This window comes from Fimicolochytrium jonesii (assembly GCF_025526975.1).
Source record: "Fimicolochytrium jonesii strain JEL569 chromosome Unknown EV422scaffold_14, whole genome shotgun sequence".
Taxonomy (NCBI): Eukaryota; Fungi; Chytridiomycota; class Chytridiomycetes; order Spizellomycetales; family Powellomycetaceae; genus Fimicolochytrium; species Fimicolochytrium jonesii.
In genome coordinates this window covers 449,196-473,727 of record NW_026515681.1, presented here as the reverse complement: position 1 = coordinate 473,727, position 24,532 = coordinate 449,196, and the positions used below count along the sequence as shown (strand labels likewise).

The window sequence follows — 24,532 nt, the reverse complement described above, 5'->3', positions numbered from 1 at the left end:
GTTGAAGCCGGGTTCGTCTTTCCACGGGGTCAGAAGCAGATTGATCTTTTCTTTGTCGGCGACCCCATCGATTCTTGCATATCGATAGGCCATTTCGTTGATAAATTCTGCAACGTTGGCAATGTTCCGTTTGACATGGTCTCGTTAACTGAGAGCCCATTGTTCGAGGTCGTTGAAAGTATGGCGAGTTTGAAACGCATCAAAGTGCAATATCACTTCTTCAGTAAACATCGCCCAGGTTGGTTCTTCTCTCCATCGAGTATATTCGGTTATGTCGAGCGATTGGAAACTAGGCATACTACGAAGTAGCACTCGAATACTCGGTTTGGAATACTGGATGAATGTCTGCATACATCGTTTGTGTCTCAATTCCACGATTTGTCATTCCTCCTGATTAGCAATAGCAGGATCTTGCGGGTTGTACGGACTGCAAAGTGTAGTGTGCGAAGGGTTCAGGATGATGCTGGGGTACTCGGCTTCAGGTTCATATCCAGCGTCGTTAAGTTGAGCATAGAATAGGTCGATTTTCTCTTGTACATCTCGTCCATCAAACTCTATAGCTCCAGGTTGTCCCATCATAGGTAAACCTTTTGAACTAGCAACTCGAAGTAGCATAGCGAACTGGTCGGCAGTCACAGTGAACATCGCGTTGTTCGCCCCGTAGTTGGGAGGCGGGTTAGGCGGATTGCTTGGGTCCGGGTTAGGATCAGGATTCGGGTCTGGATTTGGGTTATTCGTCGGTGCATTAGCGTCTGCCATTTTGTCGAGAAAGTAGCTAGTACTCGAAAAATGCAAAGGTGTCTAAAATAGACGGTCAAAGATCGTCTCTAAAAACGAGTCGTTTGTCGGAGTACAAAAGCGCTGACGTCAAAGAGTGGCGCAGCAGAATGCACGTGTGAAAACGAGCTTTTGCGTGTCAACACAAGGGGTAGGCTGTCGAAAAGTCGGGCGGAGACGTGCTGTCGAGCTGTCGAGAGGCAGCTGTTTTTGGTAGATAGCGAGCCGAATAACTAGCGTATCGTTTTTCGTCGGTTTTTATTGTACGGTAGGTACAAAGTCTATACGGATGAGCGGGTCGAAGGGAAGTCTGAGCCATAGAATCTCTTTTCGTCGAAGAAAAGGACTCCTGGTAGGATCGCCAGTAAATGTGGTGGTGGCCGGCAGAAGCGAGGGTCTGTCAAATACGGGGTTACGGTTGGGTGTTGGGAGAAATAAGCTGCCGGTCTCTCAATAGCACAAGAAGAGATCTCAAACGAAAGCGTCGTCTTGCGACCTTAATATCCAGGTGCTTTGAAAGGAATCCTTCTTCTAATACGGGGTCGGGAATTACGGGTACGGGTACGAAAATATGAAATCGGGAATATCTGCGGGGTTGACTACAAAACAAAACAACGGGGTTATCCAATCTCACTCTCAGCTCTTCTTACGAGATTCCTGAACTATCAAGTCCTCGGTGACGTCAGCAAAGTACAAGTTGCGACACTCGGGGTCGTCTTGTCTAAGCTCTCCGGGTCTATGAGCGCGCCTTGAAAGTCTATCTGAAACTGAAAGAAGTCGTCGGGAGTAGAGAAGTAGAAAGCTCTGTTGTTGATCGGGATCTGTGGTCTGCGTATCGTACAAAGGTCTGGGGAAAACAGTCGGGGTTTTTTATGGATTTTTCTAGGCTACGGGATTTTTGTTGAAGTCCAAATTCCCTACTAGCTGTCTCTAGAGGATTTAGCTATGTCGGGGTCTTTTTCTCTTTTCCTGCGGCGGTCTACATGGTTTTTCCTTTTTCCATTCGCAATTTCGGCACTGATACGGTCTTATCGCTAATCTTGTCTCAGGGTTTTCTGCAACGTTCGGTGTATATGGCCACCGGAAATTGGTTTTCTCGTTTGGCAGATGATTTCTCCAGCGTTTCGGGCGTCGTGGGAGCTTCTGGTTGGTTGAGAGTCGGGTCGGGGGTGCTTTCATGTGTGAGATCCTCTCCTACGCGTACATTTTTCGCATGTCAGTCGTATCCGAGGACAAAACGTCGTTATGAAGCAAGGTTTCAGTAAAGGTAGTTGTATTTGGTAATCGTCGGAGTGCCGGGAATGCGAGTATGTCGATTTATTGTCGGAAGTTTTGACGGTATTTTGACGTTGTTGTATGAAGATGATTTCATTCGCTAGTCGAAGATTCTAGGCGTATAATCGGCGTCAGAATATTATCGATTTCATGTGCAGTTCAAAGCGCAGTACTACAACGCAAATTAGCCCAAGTCTTCCTAGATCATGTATGGGAACATGTCGGTACGCCAAAAGTCTTCGTTACGGATCGCTAACCTCGCGTGCTTTCCGACTTCTTCCTCCCATTTGATATTCTCCTCGGTGTAAAACACGAATTCGCTACTGCTCGTCATCAACAAACCGACGGCAAAGTGGAGCAAGCCATCCAAACCCTGAAAAGGATTTGGAAGCAATACCACAACTACGACAAAGCAATTGGAAGAAACTATTGCCTTTAATCGAATTCGCATACAATACAGCTCCAAGGGAGGAATATGAAGGTTTATCACCTTTCGAAGTAGATCTCGGACGCTCCAATTCTCCCGGGTTTGGAATCCAACACTCAAAGGACAAGAACTCAAACTTCGAGCTGTAGATCGAAACGAAATCGAACTCTTCAAGAAAGGGCAGGAAGACATCGCCCGTATCGTACGCGGAAACCTTTAGAGATCGCAAGATCAATTTGCAAGTCAACACAACAAAGGTCGAACGCCAATCGCATACAAAATTGGCGACCTGGTCGATCTAAATCGACAAGGAATCAACCTAGAAGTAGACGCTCGAAGAGGACTTCGATACTCAATTACGTGGATCAGACCATTCAAAAGCATCGCCCTGGGAGCACATCCTGATACCTACAAACTCGATTCATCACCATCGAAGATCAGCGGCATTTGGCCCGTCTTTCATGTCGATATTTTACGACCACATCGCGAAGAGCAATATCCGCAACGTGCAGTTCCACAACCTCCTCCACGAATCGAAGAACGCAGACAACCTGAATGGGTTGTAGAAGATATCATCGACGAGCGACGTGCCGTACGAAATCTTCTAGTCAAATGGCTCGGTTATCCTGACCCTACTTGGGAACCCGAATCCGCACTTCGCTACACGCCTGCCTACAAACAATGGCAAAAAGCTCACCCACAATCTCCGTGGATACGGAGACGAACAGCATAGAGCATCTCATATCACATCACACGCGCGACACCGCAAGAACCGCTCACTATCAATCACACCGCTTACTAGCAACGTAAGCTACATCACATCACGCGCGGCAACGCAAGAACCGACCTTACATACACACATCACACATGACATCGGCTTAGGGACGCCTTTGCCTCAAACACACACATCACACAGTGCGTCAACACTATAAAATGAACAAGTGCGTCAACACTTTAAAATGAACATGAGCTCTCCCTCTCTTCACATATCCCTCGTAGTTCACCTCTTATTTTTTCGGCGCCCTCCCCAGGATCTGAGGGAGGTGTCAGGGATATCTCATTTTCACTTGTATTACATATTATATCTCTTTACTTCTGCTTGATCCGAGACCCGGGCTGGCCACCCGAGCTCTCGGTGATACATTACATAAGGCGCCAAGCCTCACTGAAGCCACGCAAGCCCCACTGGCAGCCCCTATATCAAGCTGTCAGTCGAGCGGCCGCTGCGAAGAGCTTCTTACTTTTTTCTTCACCACAATACACTGCTCTCAGCCCTCTCAGAAGGGCCCAATATCATCTACGTTTCCTCTGACGTGACAACTACCGCTCCCCAGCACGCTCCCACGCTATCCCTTCCCCACTACCGACCCCGAACCGGTACTTCCAGAACTCCGATCATCATGTCTCGAAGATCCTCCACCTCCTCCTCAAGAAGATCCAGCGTCGCAGACCTGTCCAATGCGGTCTCGAAGCCGCCTATCCTGCAACCAACGACCAGGACCAAGAACCAACGCACGGACTCGCCGGTTCCCAGGACCCCCGTCCGCTCCGTGTACCCCCACGAACCAATCGAAATTGACGACTCTCCCCCTCAGATCGACAGAGGGTTCAGAGAAGCCACTGGCTCCCGTACTCCCGCCCCAGTGAAGGCAACGGGGAACAAACGCCCACCAATCCAGTCGCCCAGGATCACCGTGCGGAATGCTGGCAACACTCCGGTCGACACCCGCAAGCGAAGGAAGGTGTTGGATACGCCCAAAGAACGACGAAGAGGCGAAGCAATCATTGGCTCCGCCACTCTCAACGTCTCCGGCCTAGACCCGGAAGAGGACGAGTTCACGAGCGAGACCCTGACGAGAGACGTGGAATACCAGCCTGGAGAGGGAGAGGAGTACTACGGAGCAGAGAAGAACGGAGCTGTCTGCATGTGCGAAAACCCGGACGATAGCGCCTCCATTTATGGTCGCGTTGTCCAATGCAAACGCGGAGACCTCTGCTGTGGAAGCCAATTCTATCACCCGGAATGCCTCAACAACCAGAGACTGCCCCACCCTCAGGAAGACGAAGAAGTCCTGAGGGACTACTTCGCCCAGTACAACTTCATTCGCCCGCCTTGCCTAGAAGACCTCCCGGAGAATGCGGAAACCGACGGCCAGATCACTGCGACCAAGCACCCAAACGTTGGCAAGAAGAGGGGCCTGCATCTGGCGCCCTACGACCATGAGAACTGCAAGTGGAGGACCGACTTGGCGATGAAGACAGGGGAGGGGGATATGGAGGAAGACCGACCGTACTGGGTCTCGGGGAGGGACATCGAAACCGTCATGCTCCCGAGCCTATACAAGGAGTACATGGATGTCCCATCCACCATGTACACCCGTGGACATGGCCTCTTCCCCCACCCGGTGCTGACCTCGCGATCGAAAGCCCACAACCACATGCGAGACTGGGAAAAGGAATTGATCTTGAAACAAGCCGCGAGATCATCGTAGCGGGCTTTGGCCCCAAACCCAAAGACAAGCCGGAGGACAAGGAGATGACGTTCGGTGTGCCAAGAGTGGAGTCCGAATTGTGGTCAAATCTGGCGTTGAAATGGCTCGCCACCGGCGACCTCGGTTCACTCAAGCCGAAGGGATGGAGGACCACGGAGGGCGAAGCGAAACACGGAGGATCACCGAGGTTCAGAACTCAACGGGGGCATCCAGCAGCGGACGCACAGGTGGTAATCCACGGAGGAGTGTGGACCACGACAACCTCTGGCGGAGAGATGAACAAGGGCAAATTCCCTCACCCTACAGCAGAAAGTCGGCACTTGAGATACGGCCGTGGGTGGGCGGAATACCTGAAATTTGCGGAGAATGCCACGGCCCACAAGCGCATGGCTATTTGCCATGAATGGATCAACCCCGCTAGCCATGCTCGACGGCAGAAGGTCATCGACAACCTCCCTGCTCAATGTCAACGCAACATTCCTGCGGGCTCCCCAGGCACTATGTGGGTCATCAACTTCAACGTGGCCGTAGACTGCCACGTGAACCCCAACAACCATGGGTTCACGGTCCAATACGTCCACGGAAGCTTCTCTGCCGGAGACCTCCCCTTCCGCAATTTGCATCTCCGCGCTGACACACCCTCAGGCACGATTACCTTGGTCCGCACCCAGCTAGTCGAACACACAGTGCTGGACTGGGGACCACTGGCCGGACGGAGCTGGACCAACACCTGGCGTTTCAGTCAGCCCACCACGACGCCTTGGGATGTCCTGCACGCCCATAGCCGGAAGAAACTTTGGGAATCCTGGGCGAAGTACCGGGGCGGCTCATGGCCTACCCGGGGGCTCAACATTGCCCAGCGCCCCAAGGCAGACGTAAACTTTGACCCTCAAAGTCAGCTCGAGACCCTCAAGACGAGCCTGCAGGACTCGCCAGACATCTGCATCAGCCACGCTTCCATCGCCAGCGGCAACGCAATCGGTAACCCAGACCAATTTAACGAGGATAGACGAAGCATGATGTCCTGTTACACGGTAGGCGTCGACGACTTCGCTCCGATCGCTTGCCTCAAGCAGCAGGAGGCTGCCCGCACAGCCCACGCCAGCCTCGCCACCAGCGAACATGCCACCCTTGAAGACATCCTGGACGCAATTGTCGCCAACATCCCTACCACTCCCGCGACCTGACCACCGCAACCACCTCGTCCTACGCTCCGAGCTAACGTCACGCCCTCAACAACACAGCTCCTCAAGTACCAACACGTCGTCCCGCTCCCCGAGTCCGCCACCGACAAAGTACTCCGCAGATGGTGGCTCGAAGTATGCATCCTCAGCACAGAAGCTCGTCAGGAAGCAACCCAGACCACAACTCCGGGGACGACAAGACTATCTGGTGCCGGACCATCCCGCGCTGATCCATCCAGCGCGCGCTGATTGATCAAACCTACGACACCCCACGACCTCAAACAACAAACACCACTTCACCAACACATCCGCCCAAGTAGCGGAGGTTCCCGGAGGCTAGCACACCATGGCGACATGGTGCAACAGGCTAGTTTCTGCAAAGTACAGGGAGTACCACGGCGGAACCCTTTTAAGCACCCCTCCTAGAGGAAAGCTCAAAAGGGGAGGATGTGAAAGTGATCAGGTTGACGGCGTACGAGGCGATGGGGAGATTCAAGGTAAGAGTAGTATTTGTGCGCGCGTGACCAAGCGTGATCAGTAGTAGGATAGAGGCACCCCCCTTCCCCCCCACTATAAAAAGGACGACACTTGCGTAGATTGCCCGAGGAGCATCTTACCGGCTATAGACTAGACCCTAAGTTTGTACCATAAGTGCCCATTTGACCCAACTGACTAGCGTACCTACGCCTAGCAGTCCGGGGTTGCCAATATACGGAGTACGCCCAAGCGTGTCTACTTGTTTGGTGAGAATAGGGATTTAGTTGGTCTCTCCCTTTTACCTTGCACTCTCCACGAGCAGATCATCTCCACCCGCGAACGACCCGATTTAGGACCTGTCTCAGGGAATAATCGATCACTTTCACAGATGGCCCACCGCTCGACAAGGACATATCTTGTCGACTACCCACACCAACAAGGTACCAAAGGTTATGGCATATGGGATCCAGCGCAAGACCTTGCCGCAGCCTCCCGTTATGTTTGTTTCGACAAATCTATTGGCCTCCATGAACACCTTTGTCAGGATCCTGCTCTTCTCGACATTCTAGAAGACGTTTCCCTTTCCTCAGAGTCCTTCGCCATCGAACACATCCTCAGTAAACGTCGTGGTCAAGGCAAGAACGCTCAAAAGGAATACCTTGTCAAGTGGGTTGATTTTACTACCCCTACCTGGCAACCATCATCAACGTGACGTACCCAACGCATTTGTACGCAGCGACATCGACGGTCCCATCTATGTCAAACAATTTCAAGGCTCCGAAGATCCACCCCATCCGTGCGGAGACTGGGTACACCTCCTCGGCAAGGCTTCATACGGTCTGAAGCAGTCCCCGCTTCTCTGGTACCGCACCCTTCGCGAAACCCTCGGTTCCGTCAACTACAAAATGCTGAATAACTACCCCTGCATGTTCTATGGCTACGCGGCAATCACGCGTACCCTGGACACCATCCAAATCCTTCTTATTTATGTGGACGCCATCGTTGCCATGTGTCGACCCATCTACATCGGACAAGTCAAAGGTGAACTATGTTCTCACTTCAACTGTATGGACCTCGGTCCCATCAAGAACTGCCTTGGTCTCGTATACGATTACAAGCTTTTGCCGTCAGGCAATTGCCTCAGATGCAGCAACGTTACCTATATCGATGGATTACTCAAAAGATTTGGACAACAAAACGCTACCCCAGCCTCCACCCCGTGCGCTGTGTCAGCGCGTAACTGACCCGCCTCTGCCAGTCCCCCTTTTACCAACAAGCTTCTCTACCAGGAAGCATTTGGGGCCTTCACGTGGGCATCCATTACCTGATGCTGGGATATTTCAACTGCCGTCGGCTACGTCCCACATCAGGTCCCAGCTCCTACTCAAGCTGACTGGAATGATGTACTTCGCATCATGCGCTACCTTAAAGGTACCCGCACCTTCGAGCTTACCTACAAGTCCGGTCATTCTGATCAAGCTGGACTTTGTATCTATACCGAGGCATCATACGCAGACGATGTCAACAACACAACGACCAGCTTATCTACTGGAAAAGCACCAAGCAGAAGTGTGTAGCTCTCAGCTCCACGGAAGCTGAGTATATCGCCGCAGCCCTTGGGTACAACGAGGTCTACTGGCTCTGCTCGATCATGGCGGAGGTCTTCAGCGACAAATACGGCAACATCAAGGACCCCACGCACATCCACATCGATAATCAGAGCGCCCGCAAGATTGCCAACTCCACGGCTATTACTCGTCAGGGAGCTCAGAGTCCCCCCCTGCAGCGTGCGGGCGTAATTTGGTGTTGTCTGTGGGCTTGGGTGCGTGCGAAACGATGCTGTCAGGCTCAGGATGGAATTCAAAGCTCGCTAAGCTGTCATAGGAGCGATCTGACGTGTCTTCATGCGTATCCTCGTTGTCCAGGCTGTTGTTGAACTTGTTCATTGAACTGGACATCTCTTGATTCGATAATGGCGCCCTGATCATCGGGTTCGAGTGACTGGAGCCTCCAGGCTTTGCTGGAAGAGCTATAACCGAGAAAGAGGCACTTCTTGGCTTTGTTGTCCAGCTTTCCTCGGTTTTTCTTGAGAACCATAGCATAGGCTATACATCCAAACACTCTGAGATGAAGGAGGATGGACATGCAACTGAAGAAGGCTTCGTATGGCGTCTTGGACTTGTCTAGGGCAACCGTAGGGCAGCGATTCCTAATGTGGACAGCTGCAAGCAGCGCTTCTCCCCAGTACTCGTGTCCAAGACCAGCCTGGGTGGGTAGGCAGTGTGCCATTTCGACTAGAGTTCGATTCATACGTTCCGCTACTCCGCTCCGCTGTGGGGTGTTGGTAGCAGTGCGCTGATGTTGGATTCCAGCCTTTCTGAGTGCGAGGGTGAATTGGATGGATTTGTATTCGCCTCCTTTGTCCGATCTGAGGACTTTGATGGATTTCCCGGTCTGTTTCTCCATAAGAGCCTTGTATTCCTCCCATGCATCAAAGGTATCGCTTTTCTTGAGTAGGAGCTTGACCCAGACGATTCTGGGCTTGTCATCAATGAATGATGCGAAGTAGGTACATCCCCCAAAGGTAGACGTCCTCATGGGGCCACAGAGGTCAGTGTGGACGAGCGCCAGGACTTCTGTGGCTCGGGTAGCTTGTTTCTTCGGGAAGGGAGCTCTGGACTGCTTGGAGAGCGTGCAGACTTCGCAGATGTGGCCATCAGGATGTCCGGTGACTCTGATGTCACGTTGGTAGCTGTTGGTGAGCTTCTGGAGGTCTTGGGCATTCGGATGACCGAGTCTCTGATGCCAGATATGAAAGGGTGTGCTACAAAGTGCTCCTGCTGAGTAGGCGTGTTCAGGGATAGCCTGGGCTGTCATGGTGTACACACCATTCTCCTTGAGAGCTCTGAAGGCAAGAGCACCATCCCTGGTCTTGATTGTGCACGCTGCTGTCAATGTCAAGAACTCGACTTGTGCTCCGTTCTCAGTCAGCTGCGCTACTGAGATGAGGTTCTTTTCGAGTTTGGGAACCAATCAGACGTTTCAAAGGGTGCCGAGATGCTCCCCGTATGTTCCGATGGCAATGGAGCCTGTTCCTCAGCTAGGTGGACCTGGATCTCAGTTGGGCATCAGCAGGTGACCATGGGGTACACAGCATTGACAAACCTTAGTATTGCTGTTGCGGGGTGTACAGGTCATTGTCCTTGAGAGCTCTGAAGGCGAGAGCGCCGTCCCTGGTCTTGATTGTGCATTCTGCACTCGAAAACTCGACTTGTGCTCCGTTGTCAGTCAGCTGAGGGGGTCTCAGAGGGTGCTTTGGACGCCCCAGCACATAGGTAAATCCCCAAGAAAGAAGCCCCAGATTCGTATAAAAGGCAGACCTGTTGCCCATCCCCTCTCTTCACTTTATCCTCTTCAATACACAGCTTTCTATCGCACTACTCTAGCCACAGTACTGTCTTCTACATCACAACACTGCTCTTTGGGCAGCTACGTCTCTCAGTCATCGGCGAACCAGTCTTAGTGACCTCTCAGATACACCTATATCAGCTAAGGTTTCAATAGGTTATGAGCCCTGAGCTTTATCATCACTAAAACCGTCTTCGCCAATCCTATTCAAGACGTTCCCAACCCCCTACGGATGCTACCTACGCCCTACACTCGACATATCGTTCCAAAATCACCAATTTTTGACCGAAAACGCACCAAAGTGCTCACCTCGACAAGATACGCACTACTTGACACCCAAAACGCGTCCAACAATACAGCATCATCCAAAACGCGTCCACACACCCGAAACACACAACTTTAGCTCGAACACATAAATGGCTGGAGACTCAGAGACTTCGAAACTTAAGATGGATAAGTTCACGGGCGAGTATCACCATCTATGGAAGTTTAAGATGATGATGATGTTGAAGGCGAAGGGACTTTGGGTGGCAGTGGAAGCTGGGAAGAAGGAGAAGGAAGGAGATACGGCTACAGCAAGCCTGTCGAAGGGAAAAGGGGCTGAAGGGGAGGAGGAGGAGTCGATGGAGAGGAAGGACGAGATGGCTTTGGCTTACATCTGCCTCAGTCTGAACGACACTCAGCTTATGTAGCTGAGGTGCACGAACAAAAGGGGCTTGGCAGCAAGCTCTTCCTACATCAAGAGTTCCTAACCAGCACTATGAATGAGTCAGACTTGATCACAAACCACATCAACAAAGACAGACAGCTAGCACAACAGCTGGAGGCTAACGGTGCACCGGTGCCCGAGGATGATATCATGACGACCTTGATATACAGCTTACCAAACAACTACGAACAAGTCATCACAAGCCTCGAAAGCAGGGCGGACAACTTAGACATGGAGTTCTTGACGCCAGACTTCTGAATGAAGAAGCTAGGCGCAAGGAGAACTCAAAACCAGTCAGATCGGCTGGAAACGCCTTCGTTGGGGACGGGGGACACCAGCAGGAGGCTGGGGGTTCAGCCAGGTTCGCCGGGAAGAAGGGAAAGTGCCATCACTGTGGTATTGAAGGGCACTGGAAGAACGAGTGCAAGAAGCTCAAACAAGAGCTAGCTCAAGCCAACAACGCAAATCAAGCCGAACCACACCAGACCAGCCAGGGAACCGGGTTCCTCTTCATGGCAGCTATGAAAGAGGATCTCACACGGGACCGAGTTGCAGAGCCACACCTGTATGCTATCTCACTACACCCTCTCACTTAAAGGCTCTGCAGCCTCTAAGTTCATTCCGGGTTTCAGACATGTGGAGTTTGCCATGGGCAGGGGTTTGGTGAGCGCATCAGCTATCGTCTCCTCCATCCGGCAGTACTTGAGATAACTCTTTTACGTGCGACTTGTTCACAAATGAAGGGGTATCTGATGTCGATATGCCTGGTTTGTGCATGGTGAACTCAGTTCATAGCAAGAGCCATAGCACCTTGGTTGTGTTCCCAGATGACTATGGGATCTTGGACGAGGTCCATTTTGTCTTGGTGCGTGCTCAGTTCTTTGAGTAGGGATCTGAGCCACATGGCTTCCTCACGGGCATTTGTAAGTGGGATATACTCGCCTTCGGTGCTGGCCTCCAAAGGTAAAGAGGTATCCTGTGGTGAACCTTCGAGTGTCTGGGCAGCCTCACCAGTCAGAGTCTGACCACCCCACGAGTTTGGGAGGTCCTTGGAGTGCACCAAGTTGGAGTTCGTGGTTTTTAGCAGCTTTGAGATAAGCTAGAATGCATTTGACAGCTGTCCCATGTGCTTTGCCCGGGTTTGCTAAGAACTGGCTCACAGCTCCTACTGGTTGTGAGTCTGTTCTGGTGCTGATCATCGCAAAGATCAGACTGCCTACAACAGCTTGATGGGGCTTGTCCTGTATCTCTGCAGTCTCCACAGATGTCTGAGGTTCGATTTCTTTGGTGAGAGGGCATCCTACAACACTGGGTGTGGCTAGGAGGCTAGAATGTGTTTGGCGACTTTCCAGTGTCCTTTGCCAGATTGGCTAAGAACTGGCTCACAGCTCCTACTGCTTGAGCTATGTCTGGTCTGGTGCTGATCATCGCATAGATCAGACTGCCTACAATGGCTCGATAGGGCTTGTCCTGCATTTCTGCAGTCTCCTCAGACGTCTGAGGTTCTATTTCTTTGGTGAGAGGGCATCCTACAACACTGGGTGTGGCTAGGAGGCTAGAATGTGTTTGGCGACTTTCCAGTGTCCTTTGCCCAGATTGGCTAAGAACTGGCTCAAAGCTCCTACTGCTTGAGCCATGTCTGGTCTGGTGCTGATCATCGCGTAGATCAGACTGCCTACAATGGCTCGATAGGGCTTGTCCTGCATTTCTGCAGTCTCTTCAGACGTCTGAGGTTCCATTTCTTTGGTGAGAGGGCTTCCTACGACACTGAGTGTTGCTACGGGCTTCCAATCGACCATGCCACATGTTTCGAGGCACTTTGCAATGTACCCAGTCTGGTTGAGCGTCAGGAGTCATCTGGTGACTAGTAGGCGTAAGAAGTAGTGTAGAGCACCAGGATCACGCATTTTATATGCCTTTTGCAGCTCCTTGGCTTTGAAGGAGTCAAGGTTGAGTCTCTTGTTGCTCATAACTATGAGATCGTCAATGTGCCGTGAATTTCAATGTTCATTCCCTCCGAGCTTGTTTAAGATCATAGAGTGTTTCTTGAGTTTAAGCAAAAGATGCTCTTCTCCGAGCTTGATGCAGTCCGGTGGGTGCTTCATATAGATCTCTTCACTGAGTGTTGGGTTCAGGAATGCAGTGGAGATGTCCATTTGGTCCATGTTATTGAAACCTTAGCTGATAAGTTTATCTGAGAGGTCACTAAGACTGATTCGGAAATGACTTGAGGACGTAGCTGCCCAAAGGGCAGTGTTGTGCCATTGAATGGTGTGTAATGAAGAGGATGAAGTGAAAGGAGGGGATGGGCAATATGTCTGCCTTTTATGGGATTCAGGAGCTACATTCTTGCCAAGTCTGTGTACCCCATGGCAGTCTGCTGATGTCCCATGGGCTTCTGCCATGTCCGTGGAGTCCGGAGCGCGCGCCAAGCCCAATCTAGCTATTACAACTCGATAAAAGGTCTATACGGCCACTACTGACCACTCTGAGCTCTCAGAAGATCATGAAAGCGCAGTTCTGACCCCTGAACATCTGATAGACGTTCCAGACATCTTCAGACCTTTCCAAGACGCGTCTTAAGTCTTGCAGAGCTGTCTAAGTGCCACATCTTGATGCGACCTTACATCATGTTTACACGACAACCATATTTACGCGCCCCCTCAAGATCTTACAAACTGACAGAGGAGGTGAATATACACACGAGCTTACGTCCTACTTACACAACGATGGTATTACTCATGAATCTGCCATCGCCTATTCTAGCTCACAAAATGGGAAAGCTGAGCACCTCAGCCGGATGCTGCTGGACCGCGTACGCGCTACCTTCGCGGATACAGCTCTACCTCGAAAGCCCTGGCCGTACATCCTGGAGGCTAGTTCCTACCTACACAACCTCTACCTGGATTCAAATGCATCACCAGAGGCTCAATCGCGCCGCCCCAGTGTCGCGCATCTGGGCAAGCTCGGATGTCTCATGTATACGGTTGTTCCGCCCAAGGGCCAGGACAAGATGGCCAACCGCTCAACAAGGACATTATCTAGTTGGCTACCCACACCAACAAGGTACCAAAGGTTATGACATATGGGATCCAGTATGTGACACCGTTGCGGTCTCTCTTGACGTTTGTTTCAATGGATATACTGGCCTCCCTGAACACCTTTGTCAAGATCGCGCTCTGCTCGACATCCTAGAAGACCTTTCCCTTTCCTCAGAGTCCTTCGCCATCGAACACATCCTCAGTGAACGTCGTGGTAAAGGCAAGAACGCTCAAAAGGAATGTCTAGTCAAGTGGATTGGTTTCACTACCCCCACCTGGCAACCCCGCTCAGATTTCATTGGGACTGAAGCATTGGATCTTTGGGAGAACCGCCCAGCCGCTCTGGATGCTCAAACAATTGAGGACTACTCGTGCGCCTTCAATGCGCGTACCGAGGACACCCCTACCTCAGTGTAATGAGGTGCTGCAGGTGTCACCTTAGTGCGAGGAAGCGCGTAGGGCATGCGATCCCGTGTAGCATAGATTATATTGGAATCCTACGCTCTGGGGTGACTCCCGAAGGGAAGAAAAGCCTTCGGGCGGCGCCCCGGGAGGTAGAAACTCTAGAATTCTTTCTATACATCGAGCGGAGACAGAGCTAGCCTCTGGCAACGGACCTAGCATTATTACATGGTAGCACCACCCTTCAAGATCTCTCCGGCAACCTACGATGAGCAACTCTCAGGCGGGTGCTAATACCGCCGTCAGCTATGCGATAGTTAACAATGACCGCTTAGAGCTTGACCCATTTGAACACCCGCATCGAAGGGCGCAACGCTTCGACGGCGACCAACGCCAAGGCAACGGCCCCGCGGAGCATAACCGCCCCTTGCACAGGCGCAGGGGGTTACCCCCGTGGTCGCCACCTGGAAGGAGGCACTCCCGCTCACGCTCACCTCGTCGACGTCGAAGCCCGGACCCCCGACGCTGGAATCGGACGCCAGAGCGATACAGGCGCGGACGACGAGGTCGCAGGAGCATCTCCCCACCCCGTCGAAGGAGCCGCTTAGCAAGTCGCTACCGCAGCCGCTCCCCGGCGAGGACCCGAAGCCGCTCCCCCATGCGGCGCAGGAGCCGTACCCCAGCCCGACAGGAGAACGCCCAGGCAACAATCCTCCAAATCCTAACCCAGCTGGCCAACACCACCGCCCAACTCCAGCAGCGATTCGAGCGCCTGGAGAGGGACCGCCCAGATGACAGCCCCTTTGCTGGAGTACGGGTTAGCCGCGGGACCATTTGGCGGCTAGCGGAAAGCGTAAGCGCAAGGCGGCCGCCGAGAAGGAGTTCCGAACCACCTTGGCTAAGATGCTGACCAAGTCCGACGGTAAGGCTAATGGTAAAGACATGGTCGCCAAACTGGACGGGTTTGTCGACGCCCACCTACGCTATCTGGAAGCCACCGAATTCATAACGGAGGACAGGGATGTGAAACACTTCGTAGCCCACTTGTCGGGACACGCCGCTGTGTGGTGGAAGCTTGAGGCTCGCTCCGGAGAGCCTCCCGCCACCCGGGAACGGTTCCTGAAGGCACTCAGGCGCAGGTTCTACCCCGCCAACCTCCGTAATCTGGTTGAGGCGAAACTGGCCGCCCTGAAGTTCAATGACAGCATGTCCGACTACATTTCGGCCTTCAATGCACTGACCACACAGATCGCTATCCTCCCCGAAAAGGAACATCTCACGCCGGGATAGGAACGTGAGTACTTCCTGAACGGGCTGACCTTCCAGCAGGTCGGACGTCGCATCCGTGAGCAGTGTTACCAGTTCATCCTACAAAAGGGCGATGAGGACGAAGATGTTCCATCAAGACCCTTCAGGAAGCCGCTCAGAGGGCCTTCTGCATCAGGGGTTATGCCGACGGGATCGCCCGCATTTCGGAAGATGGCAAACGGGTCCAACACGCTACGGCCACTCCGGCCCACGCCCGCGACAAGTGCGATACACCCCGCACCTTCAACTCCAACCGAGTACCCCTTGGGAAGGAGAGGAAAACTCAGCGAGGCCAATGTCACACTTGTGGCAGCAAGGACCACTAAGCCCGAGCGTGCCCTAAGAACCCGGACCAACTCAAGATCTCGGCGGCGCCCGCCGAGGCCTTCGATGATGACAACGACGAGTTCCATTTGGCCGCGGAGGAGCTCCCAAGCCCCGCATACTCCGTTGACAGTCAGGATTTTCTCCCGGACGTGTCGGCGGCATCTTCTGCCGCATCCTCATAGACACTGGTTGCAATACCATGCTCATCAGCGACTCATTCGCCCAACGCCATGATCTTAACACGTACGACTGTCCCACGCCCCTTGAGGTGCGCTGGGTGACAAAGCCTGATCATACGGCGCCCCGCGGATGATTTGTGCAGACCTTTCCGTCTTCACGGAGGAACGAATACCTCATAAGACCCCTCGGGTCCCATTTGTTGTGGCCCCGATCCGCGCGGATGTTATCCTAGGGCTACCCTACATCCTGGACCTTGACCTCATACGCTCATGGCGCGACAATGGGTTCCCGGCGCTTCAATTCGAGGCTAACGCAACCGTACTAACTTTCCGCGCTAAACCTACCACCCGCTGATGGCAACAACCCAGCGCTTGCGCGGCCCGGTTACTTGAACCTCATATGGGCCCTCGCCCCCGCCGTTTCTACCCAAAGCGCGCGGCCTTAAATGAGGAGGGCTTCCTCACGGCCAAACAATTCAAGCGAGCGATCAAGAGGGATAAGCATGGGTCTCACGCACGGACACGGAGGTGGACCTGGCCACAGACGACGCCCTTGCGGACGTCGCCAAAGCCGAGGATAACTTTGTTCGCACGGTCAAGGCAAAGAAACGTGCGATCCTGGCGGACCGAGAGGCAACGGCCACCCCTCCGGATACCACCCCAGAGGATCCACTCGCGTCGGTCGCCGACCACCCTCTTCGCCCGACGTTGGAACAGTTTACAGATACCCTCTTCACCGAACAGACCGGCCTCCCGCCGGACCGCAGCGACGACAACTTCAGCATCAATCTGAAGCCCGGCTCCAAGCCTTTATGCTCCCACTCCGCCACTTGGCCCCCGATGAACTCGACGAGCTACGGCAGCAACTTGAGCGCCTATCATCCCGCGGGTGGATCTCCCACTCTAAGAGCCCCTGGGGGGCACCCGTGCTGTTCGCCCCAAAGAAGGACGGTGGCCTCCGCTGCTGCATCAACTACCGGGCCCTCAACAAGATGACCCATAAGGACGCCTCCCCCCTCCCGAACCTCAACGAGCTTTGGGACCGCCTCGTTGGCATGAAGGTCTTCACCGCTATCGACATCCGCGATGCCTACCACTGCATCCTCATTCGGGAGGAAGACCGTGAGAAGACTGCCTTCCGGACGCGCTTTGGCCACTTCCAGTACAACGTAGTACCCTTCGGGCTGACGAACGCGCCCGCGACGTTCCAACGCCTCACAAACAAACTCCTGGGCAACAAGTACGACTCATACCTCATCTCTTACCTCGATGACATCCTTATTTTCAGCCCCGACATGGACTCACACATCGGGCATGTCACCGAAGTGCTCAAGACCCCTCGGCTCACCGCCTCCACGTGAAACCGTCCAAATGTCAGTGGGCAGCGGACCAGGTCGAGTTCTGCGCGCACATGGTCGGTTCAAGACTGTTGTACTTACGCGCGGACATGCCCCATACACTGGATGTGGTTGCAGGGGAAGACCCGCACGTCCTGGGCCAGACAATCGCAGTCGGGCCACACACAGGTGCAGGGTAGCGCCTGGCGGAAGAGCGGCGCTTCACACTCCTCCCCGAAACCGTCAACGTAGCCGCACGTGAACTCCCCGACGGGAGTGTCGGTCTGTCGGGAAGAGACGTTAGCTGTCAGTCACCTCACGGGAACCACCCATAACATGCGGTTCCTTACGGTGTCATCACAGAGCGGGAGGATGCAAGGCCGGCATATAACGTGCTGGCACGCCGAGAGGAACATCTTGCGGGGGCGCTACCTGTTGCAGTTCCAACACGTAGGTCGGGCCGGTGGAGCCGGGGGCTCAGTGGTACTGTCCGAGTGCACCTCGGGGGTGTCCTGAGAGAAAATTGGTCAAACACGTAAGTTCGGTCAATTGGGCGCCCTCCATGGACTCAGCGCTTGCTGTCGCTTGAGAGCCTTCTTTAGGCTGTCCCCTTTGGTGGGGCCCTCGCCTACTTTCTTCTTGCCCGATGACGGGCCGGCGGCGGTGGGCTTGGCAGGAGGAGCTACGCTGGCCATGGTGAGAGGGGAACGGCGACGGTGAGAGGTTACAAGATTGGGAGCAAGAAATGTAAGTCCGAGGACTGGCAGGAAGGTGCCGAGGGGACTACTGCCTTCCTTTTATATGCCAAACGGACAAGGACCATAGCGTCCCACGACCAGATGCGGCCGGATCATCTCTACCTCATATCGGGGTGGATCTGATTGCCATCGTGGTGACCGCCGGTGACGCCAGCCGCTCCAGTAGAGCCATGCGCACTCCTCATGGCCGATACCTGTGTCAGCTCCACATCAAGTAACAGCGGGGAGCGACTGACAGGTGCGGTCGCTGTCGGAGTGACACTTGGCTCTAAGGGGGGTGTAATGAGGTGCTGCAGGTGTCACCTTAGTGCGGGGAAGCGCGTAGGGCATGAGATCACGTGTAGCATAGATTATATTGGAGTCCTACGCTCTGGGGTGACTCCCGAAGGGAAGAAAAGCCTTCGGGCGGCGCCCCGGGAGGTAGAAACTCTAGAATTCTTTCTATACATCGAGCGGAGACAGAGCTAGCCTCTGGCAACGGACCTAGCATTATTACATGGTAGCACCACCCTTCAAGATCTCTCCGGCAACCTACGATGAGCAACTCTCAGGCGGGTGCTAATACCGCCGTCAGCTATGCGATAGTTAACAATGACCGCTTAGAGCTTGACCCATTTGAACACCCGCATCGAAGGGCGCAACGCTTCGACGGCGACCAACGCCAAGGCAACGGCCCCGCGGAGCATAACCGCCCCTTGCACAGGCGCAGGGGGTCACCCCCGTGGTCGCCACCTGGAAGGAGGCACTCCCGCTCACGCTCACCTTGTCGACGTCGAAGCCCGGACCCCCGACGCTGGAATCGGACGCCAGAGCGATACAGGCGCGGACGACGAGGTCGCAGGAGCATCTCCCCACCCCGTCCAAGGAGCCGCTTAGCAAGTCGCTACCGCAGCCGCTCCCCGGCGAGGACCCGAAGCCGCTCCCCCATGCGGCGCAGGAGCCGTACCCCAGCCCGACAGGAGAACGCCCAGGCAACAATCCTCCAAATCCTAACCCAGCTGGCCAACACCACCGCCCAACTCCAGCAGCGATTCGAGCGCCTGGAGAGGGACCGCCCAGATGACAGCCCCTTTGCTGGAGTACGGGTTAGCCGCGAGGACCATTTGGCGGCTAGCGGAAAGCGTAAGCGCAAGGCGGCCGCCGAGAAGGAGTTCCGAACCACCTTGGCTAAGATGCTGACCAAGTCCGACGGTAAGGCTAATGGTAAAGACATGGTCGCCAAACTGGACGGGTTTGTCGACGCCCACCTACGCTATCTGGAAGCCACCGAATTCATAACGGAGGACAGGGATGTGAAACACTTCGTAGCCCACTTGTCGGGACACGCCGCTGTGTGGTGGAAGCTTGAGGCTCGCTCCGGAGAGCCTCCCGCCACCCGGGAACGGTTCCTGAAGGCACTCAGGCGCAGGTTCTACCCCGCCAACCTCCGTAATCTGGTTGAGGCGAAACTGGCCGCCCTGAAGTTCAATGACAGCATGTCCGACTACATTTCGGCCTTCAATGCACTGACCACACAGATCGCTATCCTCCCCGAAAAGGAACATCTCACGCCGGGATAGGAACGTGAGTACTTCCTGAACGGGCTGACCTTCCAGCAGGTCGGACGTCGCATCCGTGAGCAGTGTTACCAGTTCATCCTACAAAAGGGCGATGAGGACGAAGATGTTCCATCAAGACCCTTCAGGAAGCCGCTCAGAGGGCCTTCTGCATCAGGGGTTATGCCGACGGGATCGCCCGCATTTCGGAAGATGGCAAACGGGTCCAACACGCTACGGCCACTCCGGCCCACGCCCGCGACAAGTGCGATACACCCCGCACCTTCAACTCCAACCGAGTACCCCTTGGGAAGGAGAGGAAAACTCAGCGAGGCCAATGTCACACTTGTGGCAGCAAGGACCACTAAGCCCGAGCGTGCCCTAAGAACCCGGACCAACTCAAGATCTCGGCGGCGCCCGCCGAGGCCTTCGATGATGACAACGACGAGTTCCATTTGGCCGCGGAGGAGCTCCCAAGCCCCGCATACTCCGTTGACAGTCAGGATTTTCTCCCGGACGTGTCGGCGGCATCTTCTGCCGCATCCTCATAGACACTGGTTGCAATACCATGCTCATCAGCGACTCATTCGCCCAACGCCATGATCTTAACACGTACGACTGTCCCACGCCCCTTGAGGTGCGCTGGGTGACAAAGCCTGATCATACGGCGCCCCGCGGATGATTTGTGCAGACCTTTCCGTCTTCACGGAGGAACGAATACCTCATAAGACCCCTCGGGTCCCATTTGTTGTGGCCCCGATCCGCGCGGATGTTATCCTAGGGCTACCCTACATCCTGGACCTTGACCTCATACGCTCATGGCGCGACAATGGGTTCCCGGCGCTTCAATTCGAGGCTAACGCAACCGTACTAACTTTCCGCGCTAAACCTACCACCCGCTGATGGCAACAACCCAGCGCTTGCGCGGCCCGGTTACTTGAACCTCATATGGGCCCTCGCCCCCGCGGTTTCTACCCAAAGCGCGCGGCCTTAAATGAGGAGGGCTTCCTCACGGCCAAACAATTCAAGCGAGCGATCAAGAGGGATAAGCATGGGTCTCACGCACGGACACGGAGGTGGACCTGGCCACAGACGACGCCCTTGTGGACGTCGCCAAAGCCGAGGATAACTTTCTTCGCACGGTCAAGGCAAAGAAACGTGCGATCCTGGCGGACCGAGAGGCAACGGCCACCCCTCCGGATACCACCCCAGAGGATCCACTCGCGTCGGTCGCCAACCACCCTCTTCGCCCGACGTTGGAACAGTTTACAGATACCCTCTTCACCGAACAGACCGGCCTCCCGCCGGACCGCAGCGACGACAACTTCAGCATCAATCTGAAGCCCGGCTCCAAGCCTTTATGCTCCCACTCCGCCACTTGGCCCCCGATGAACTCGACGAGCTACGGCAGCAACTTGAGCGCCTATCATCCCGCGGGTGGATCTCCCACTCTAAGAGCCCCTGGGGGGCACCCGTGCTGTTCGCCCCAAAGAAGGACGGTGGCCTCCGCTGCTGCATCAACTACCGGGCCCTCAACAAGATGACCCATAAGGACGCCTCCCCCCTCCCGAACCTCAACGAGCTTTGGGACCGCCTCGTTGGCATGAAGGTCTTCACCGCTATCGACATCCGCGATGCCTACCACTGCATCCTCATTCGGGAGGAAGACCGTGAGAAGACTGCCTTCCGGACGCGCTTTGGCCACTTCCAGTACAACGTAGTACCCTTCGGGCTGACGAACGCGCCCGCGACGTTCCAACGCCTCACAAACAAACTCCTGGGCAACAAGTACGACTCATACCTCATCTCTTACCTCGATGACATCCTTATTTTCAGCCCCGACATGGACTCACACATCGGGCATGTCACCGAAGTGCTCAAGACCCCTCGGCTCACCGCCTCCACGTGAAACCGTCCAAATGTCAGTGGGCAGCGGACCAGGTCGAGTTCTGCGCGCACATGGTCGGTTCAAGACTGTTGTACTTACGCGCGGACATGCCCCATACACTGGATGTGGTTGCAGGGGAAGACCCGCACGTCCTGGGCCAGACAATCGCAGTCGGGCCACACACAGGTGCAGGGTAGCGCCTGGCGGAAGAGCGGCGCTTCACACTCCTCCCCGAAACCGTCAACGTAGCCGCACGTGAACTCCCCGACGGGAGTGTCGGTCTGTCGGGAAGAGACGTTAGCTGTCAGTCACCTCACGGGAACCACCCATAACATGCGGTTCCTTACGGTGTCATCACAGAGCGGGAGGATGCAAGGCCGGCATATAACGTGCTGGCACGCCGAGAGGAACATCTTGCGGGGGCGCTACCTGTTGCAGTTCCAACACGTAGGTCGGGCCGGTGGAGCCGGGGGCTCAGTGGTACTGTCCGAGTGCACCTCGGGGGTGTCCTGAGAGAAAATTGGTCAAACACGTAAGTTCGGTCAATTGGGCGCCCTCCATGGACTCAGCGCTTGCTGTCGCTTGAGAGCCTTCTTTAGGCTGTCCCCTTTGGTGGGGCCCTCGCCTACTTTCTTCTTGCCCGATGACGGGCCGGCGGCGGTGGGCTTGGCAGGAGGAGCTACGCTGGCCATGGTGAGAGGGGAACGGCGACGGTGAGAGGTTACGAGATTGGGAGCAAGAAATGTAAGTCCGAGGACTGGCAGGAAGGTGCCGAGGGGACTACTGCCTTCCTTTTATATGCCAAACGGACAAGGACCACAGCGCCCCACGACCAGATGCGGCCGGATCATCTCTACCTCATATCGGGGTGGATCTGATTGCCATCGTGGTGACCGCCGGTGACGCCAGCCGCTCCAGTAGAGCCATGCGCACTCCTCATGGCCGACACCTGTGTCAGCTCCACATCAAGTAACAGCGGGGAGCGACTGACAGGTGCGGTCGCTGTCGGAGTGACACTTGGCTCTAAGGGGGGTGTAATGAGGTGCTGCAGGTGTCACCTTAGTGCGGGGAAGCGCGTAGGGCATGAGATCACGTGTAGCATAGATTATATTGGAGTCCTACGCTCTGGGGTGACTCCCGAAGGGAAGAAAAGCCTTCGGGCGGCGCCCCAGGAGGTAGAAATTCTAGAATTTTTTCAATACATCGAGCGGAGACAGAGCTAGCCTCTGGCAACGGACCTAGCATTATTACACACAGTCACTATGACATGGCACCGAGCGATGGCTTGTCCTCACTCAGCTGACTTCAAGCTCACGGCTGATAAAGAGTTCCAAGCTCTTGTCAATAACAAAACTTGGGAACTTGTACCCATCTGCGCAGTCAGCGCGTACTCGGTAGTACTTGGGTGCTTCATCAAATCTTTAACCCGAACGGTACTTTCAAGAAATTCAAGGGCTGCGGGGTCGTTCAAGGTTTTGGCCAGCAATCCGTAAACGGCATCGATTGCACCAACACCTACGCACCTATGCTGCCTATGGCAGTCCTATACCTCTTCCTCGCTATAGCCATCTGCCTCGGTATGGAGATTCATCAACTTGATTTTCCGAACGAGTTCTTATGCAGTGATGTCTGTAAGTGGTCGAGTATTCCCTGAGGTAGGTCCTAAATCGGGTCGTTTGCGGGTGGAGATGATCTTCTTGTGGAGAGTCCAAGGTAAAACGCAGAGGCCAACTGAATCCCTATTTTCACCACAGAAGTAGACATGCTTGGGCGTACTCCATATATTGGCAACACCAAACTGCTAGTCATGGGTATGCTAGTCCATGCTGGTACAAACTTAGGGTCTGGTCAACAGCTGTGAAATGCCTTGCGGGTCAATCTAAGCCAGTGGAGTCCTTTTATAGTGGGGGGGAAGGGGGGGTGTGTCTCTATCCTACTACTGATCACGCTGGTCATACGTGCACAAATACTAATCTCCTCTTGAATCTCCTCATCTCCTTGTACGCCGTCAACCTGATCACTTTCACACCATGGGACATCAGCAGACAGCCCATGGGGTAACGTCAGAGGAAACGTAGATGATATTGGGCCCTTCTGAGAGGGCTGAGAGCAGTGTATTGTAGTGAAGAAAAAAGTAAGAAGCTCTTCGCAGCGGCCGCTCGACTGACAGCTTTATATAGGGGCTGCCAGTGGGGCTTGCGTGGCTTCAGTGAGGCTTGGCGCCGTATGTAGTGTATCACCTAGAGCTCGGGTGGCCAGCCCGAGTCTCGGATCGTGTAAGAGTAAAGAAGTATAATATGAAATACAAGTGAATATGAGATACCCCCATTCTCCACCACCCGAGTCTCGGATCGTGTAAGAGTAAAGAAGTATAATATGAAATGCAAGTGAATATGAGATACCCCCGACACATGGGGTACACAGACTTGGCAAAAACCTTACCAACCTTAACAACGTCAACTGCGGCACTCAGAGACATCTTTGGCGTCTTGAGGGGTCTGAAAGGGGTGCTTTGGACGGCGGGCCCAGCACATAGCTAGATCCACAAGAACGTAGCTCCAGAATCCTATAAAAGGCAGACATGTTGCCCATCCCCTCCCTTCACAATATCCTCTTCAATACACATCTTTCTATCGCACTGCTCTAGCTTACAGTACTGTCTTCTACATCACAACACTGCCCTTTGGGCGCCCACGTCTCTCAGGCATCGGCGATTCGGTCTGAGTGACCTCTCAGATACACCTACATCAGGTAAGGTTTCAATAAAGGCGCTCGGTTGTAGCTGCAGTGGGTGTGCATTGAGGCAGGTAGTTGACCATAAGGGCTCTTTCGTTCCAGAGGTTGTTGGGTACGTTCCCAGTCTGGTTTCTGGTGCGAACTTGGTCCATTATCGTATGCTTGAACGTTTCAGCGATGCTGTTTTGTTGTGAAGAGTACGGCTGGGTAGGTATCATGACGATCCCTTCTTTACGCAGTTCTTCTAGAAGTTCTTTATTGTTGTATTTGCC

At 54.2% G+C, this 24,532-nt stretch overlaps 1 protein-coding gene across 1 annotated transcript; it reads left to right on the top strand.

Moving 5' to 3' along the window:
* Window positions 1-3,879: 3,879 nt before the first annotated feature.
* EV422DRAFT_506929 (uncharacterized protein) lies at window positions 3,880-6,158 on the top strand (the record flags this gene model as incomplete). Its single annotated transcript, XM_053068609.1, has 2 exons — window positions 3,880-4,850; window positions 4,907-6,158. The coding sequence occupies 2 exons, from the start codon at window positions 3,880-3,882 to the stop codon at window positions 6,156-6,158; spliced, it is 2,223 nt and encodes a 740-aa protein (XP_052924988.1).
* Between the last annotated feature and the right edge of the window lie 18,374 nt (window positions 6,159-24,532).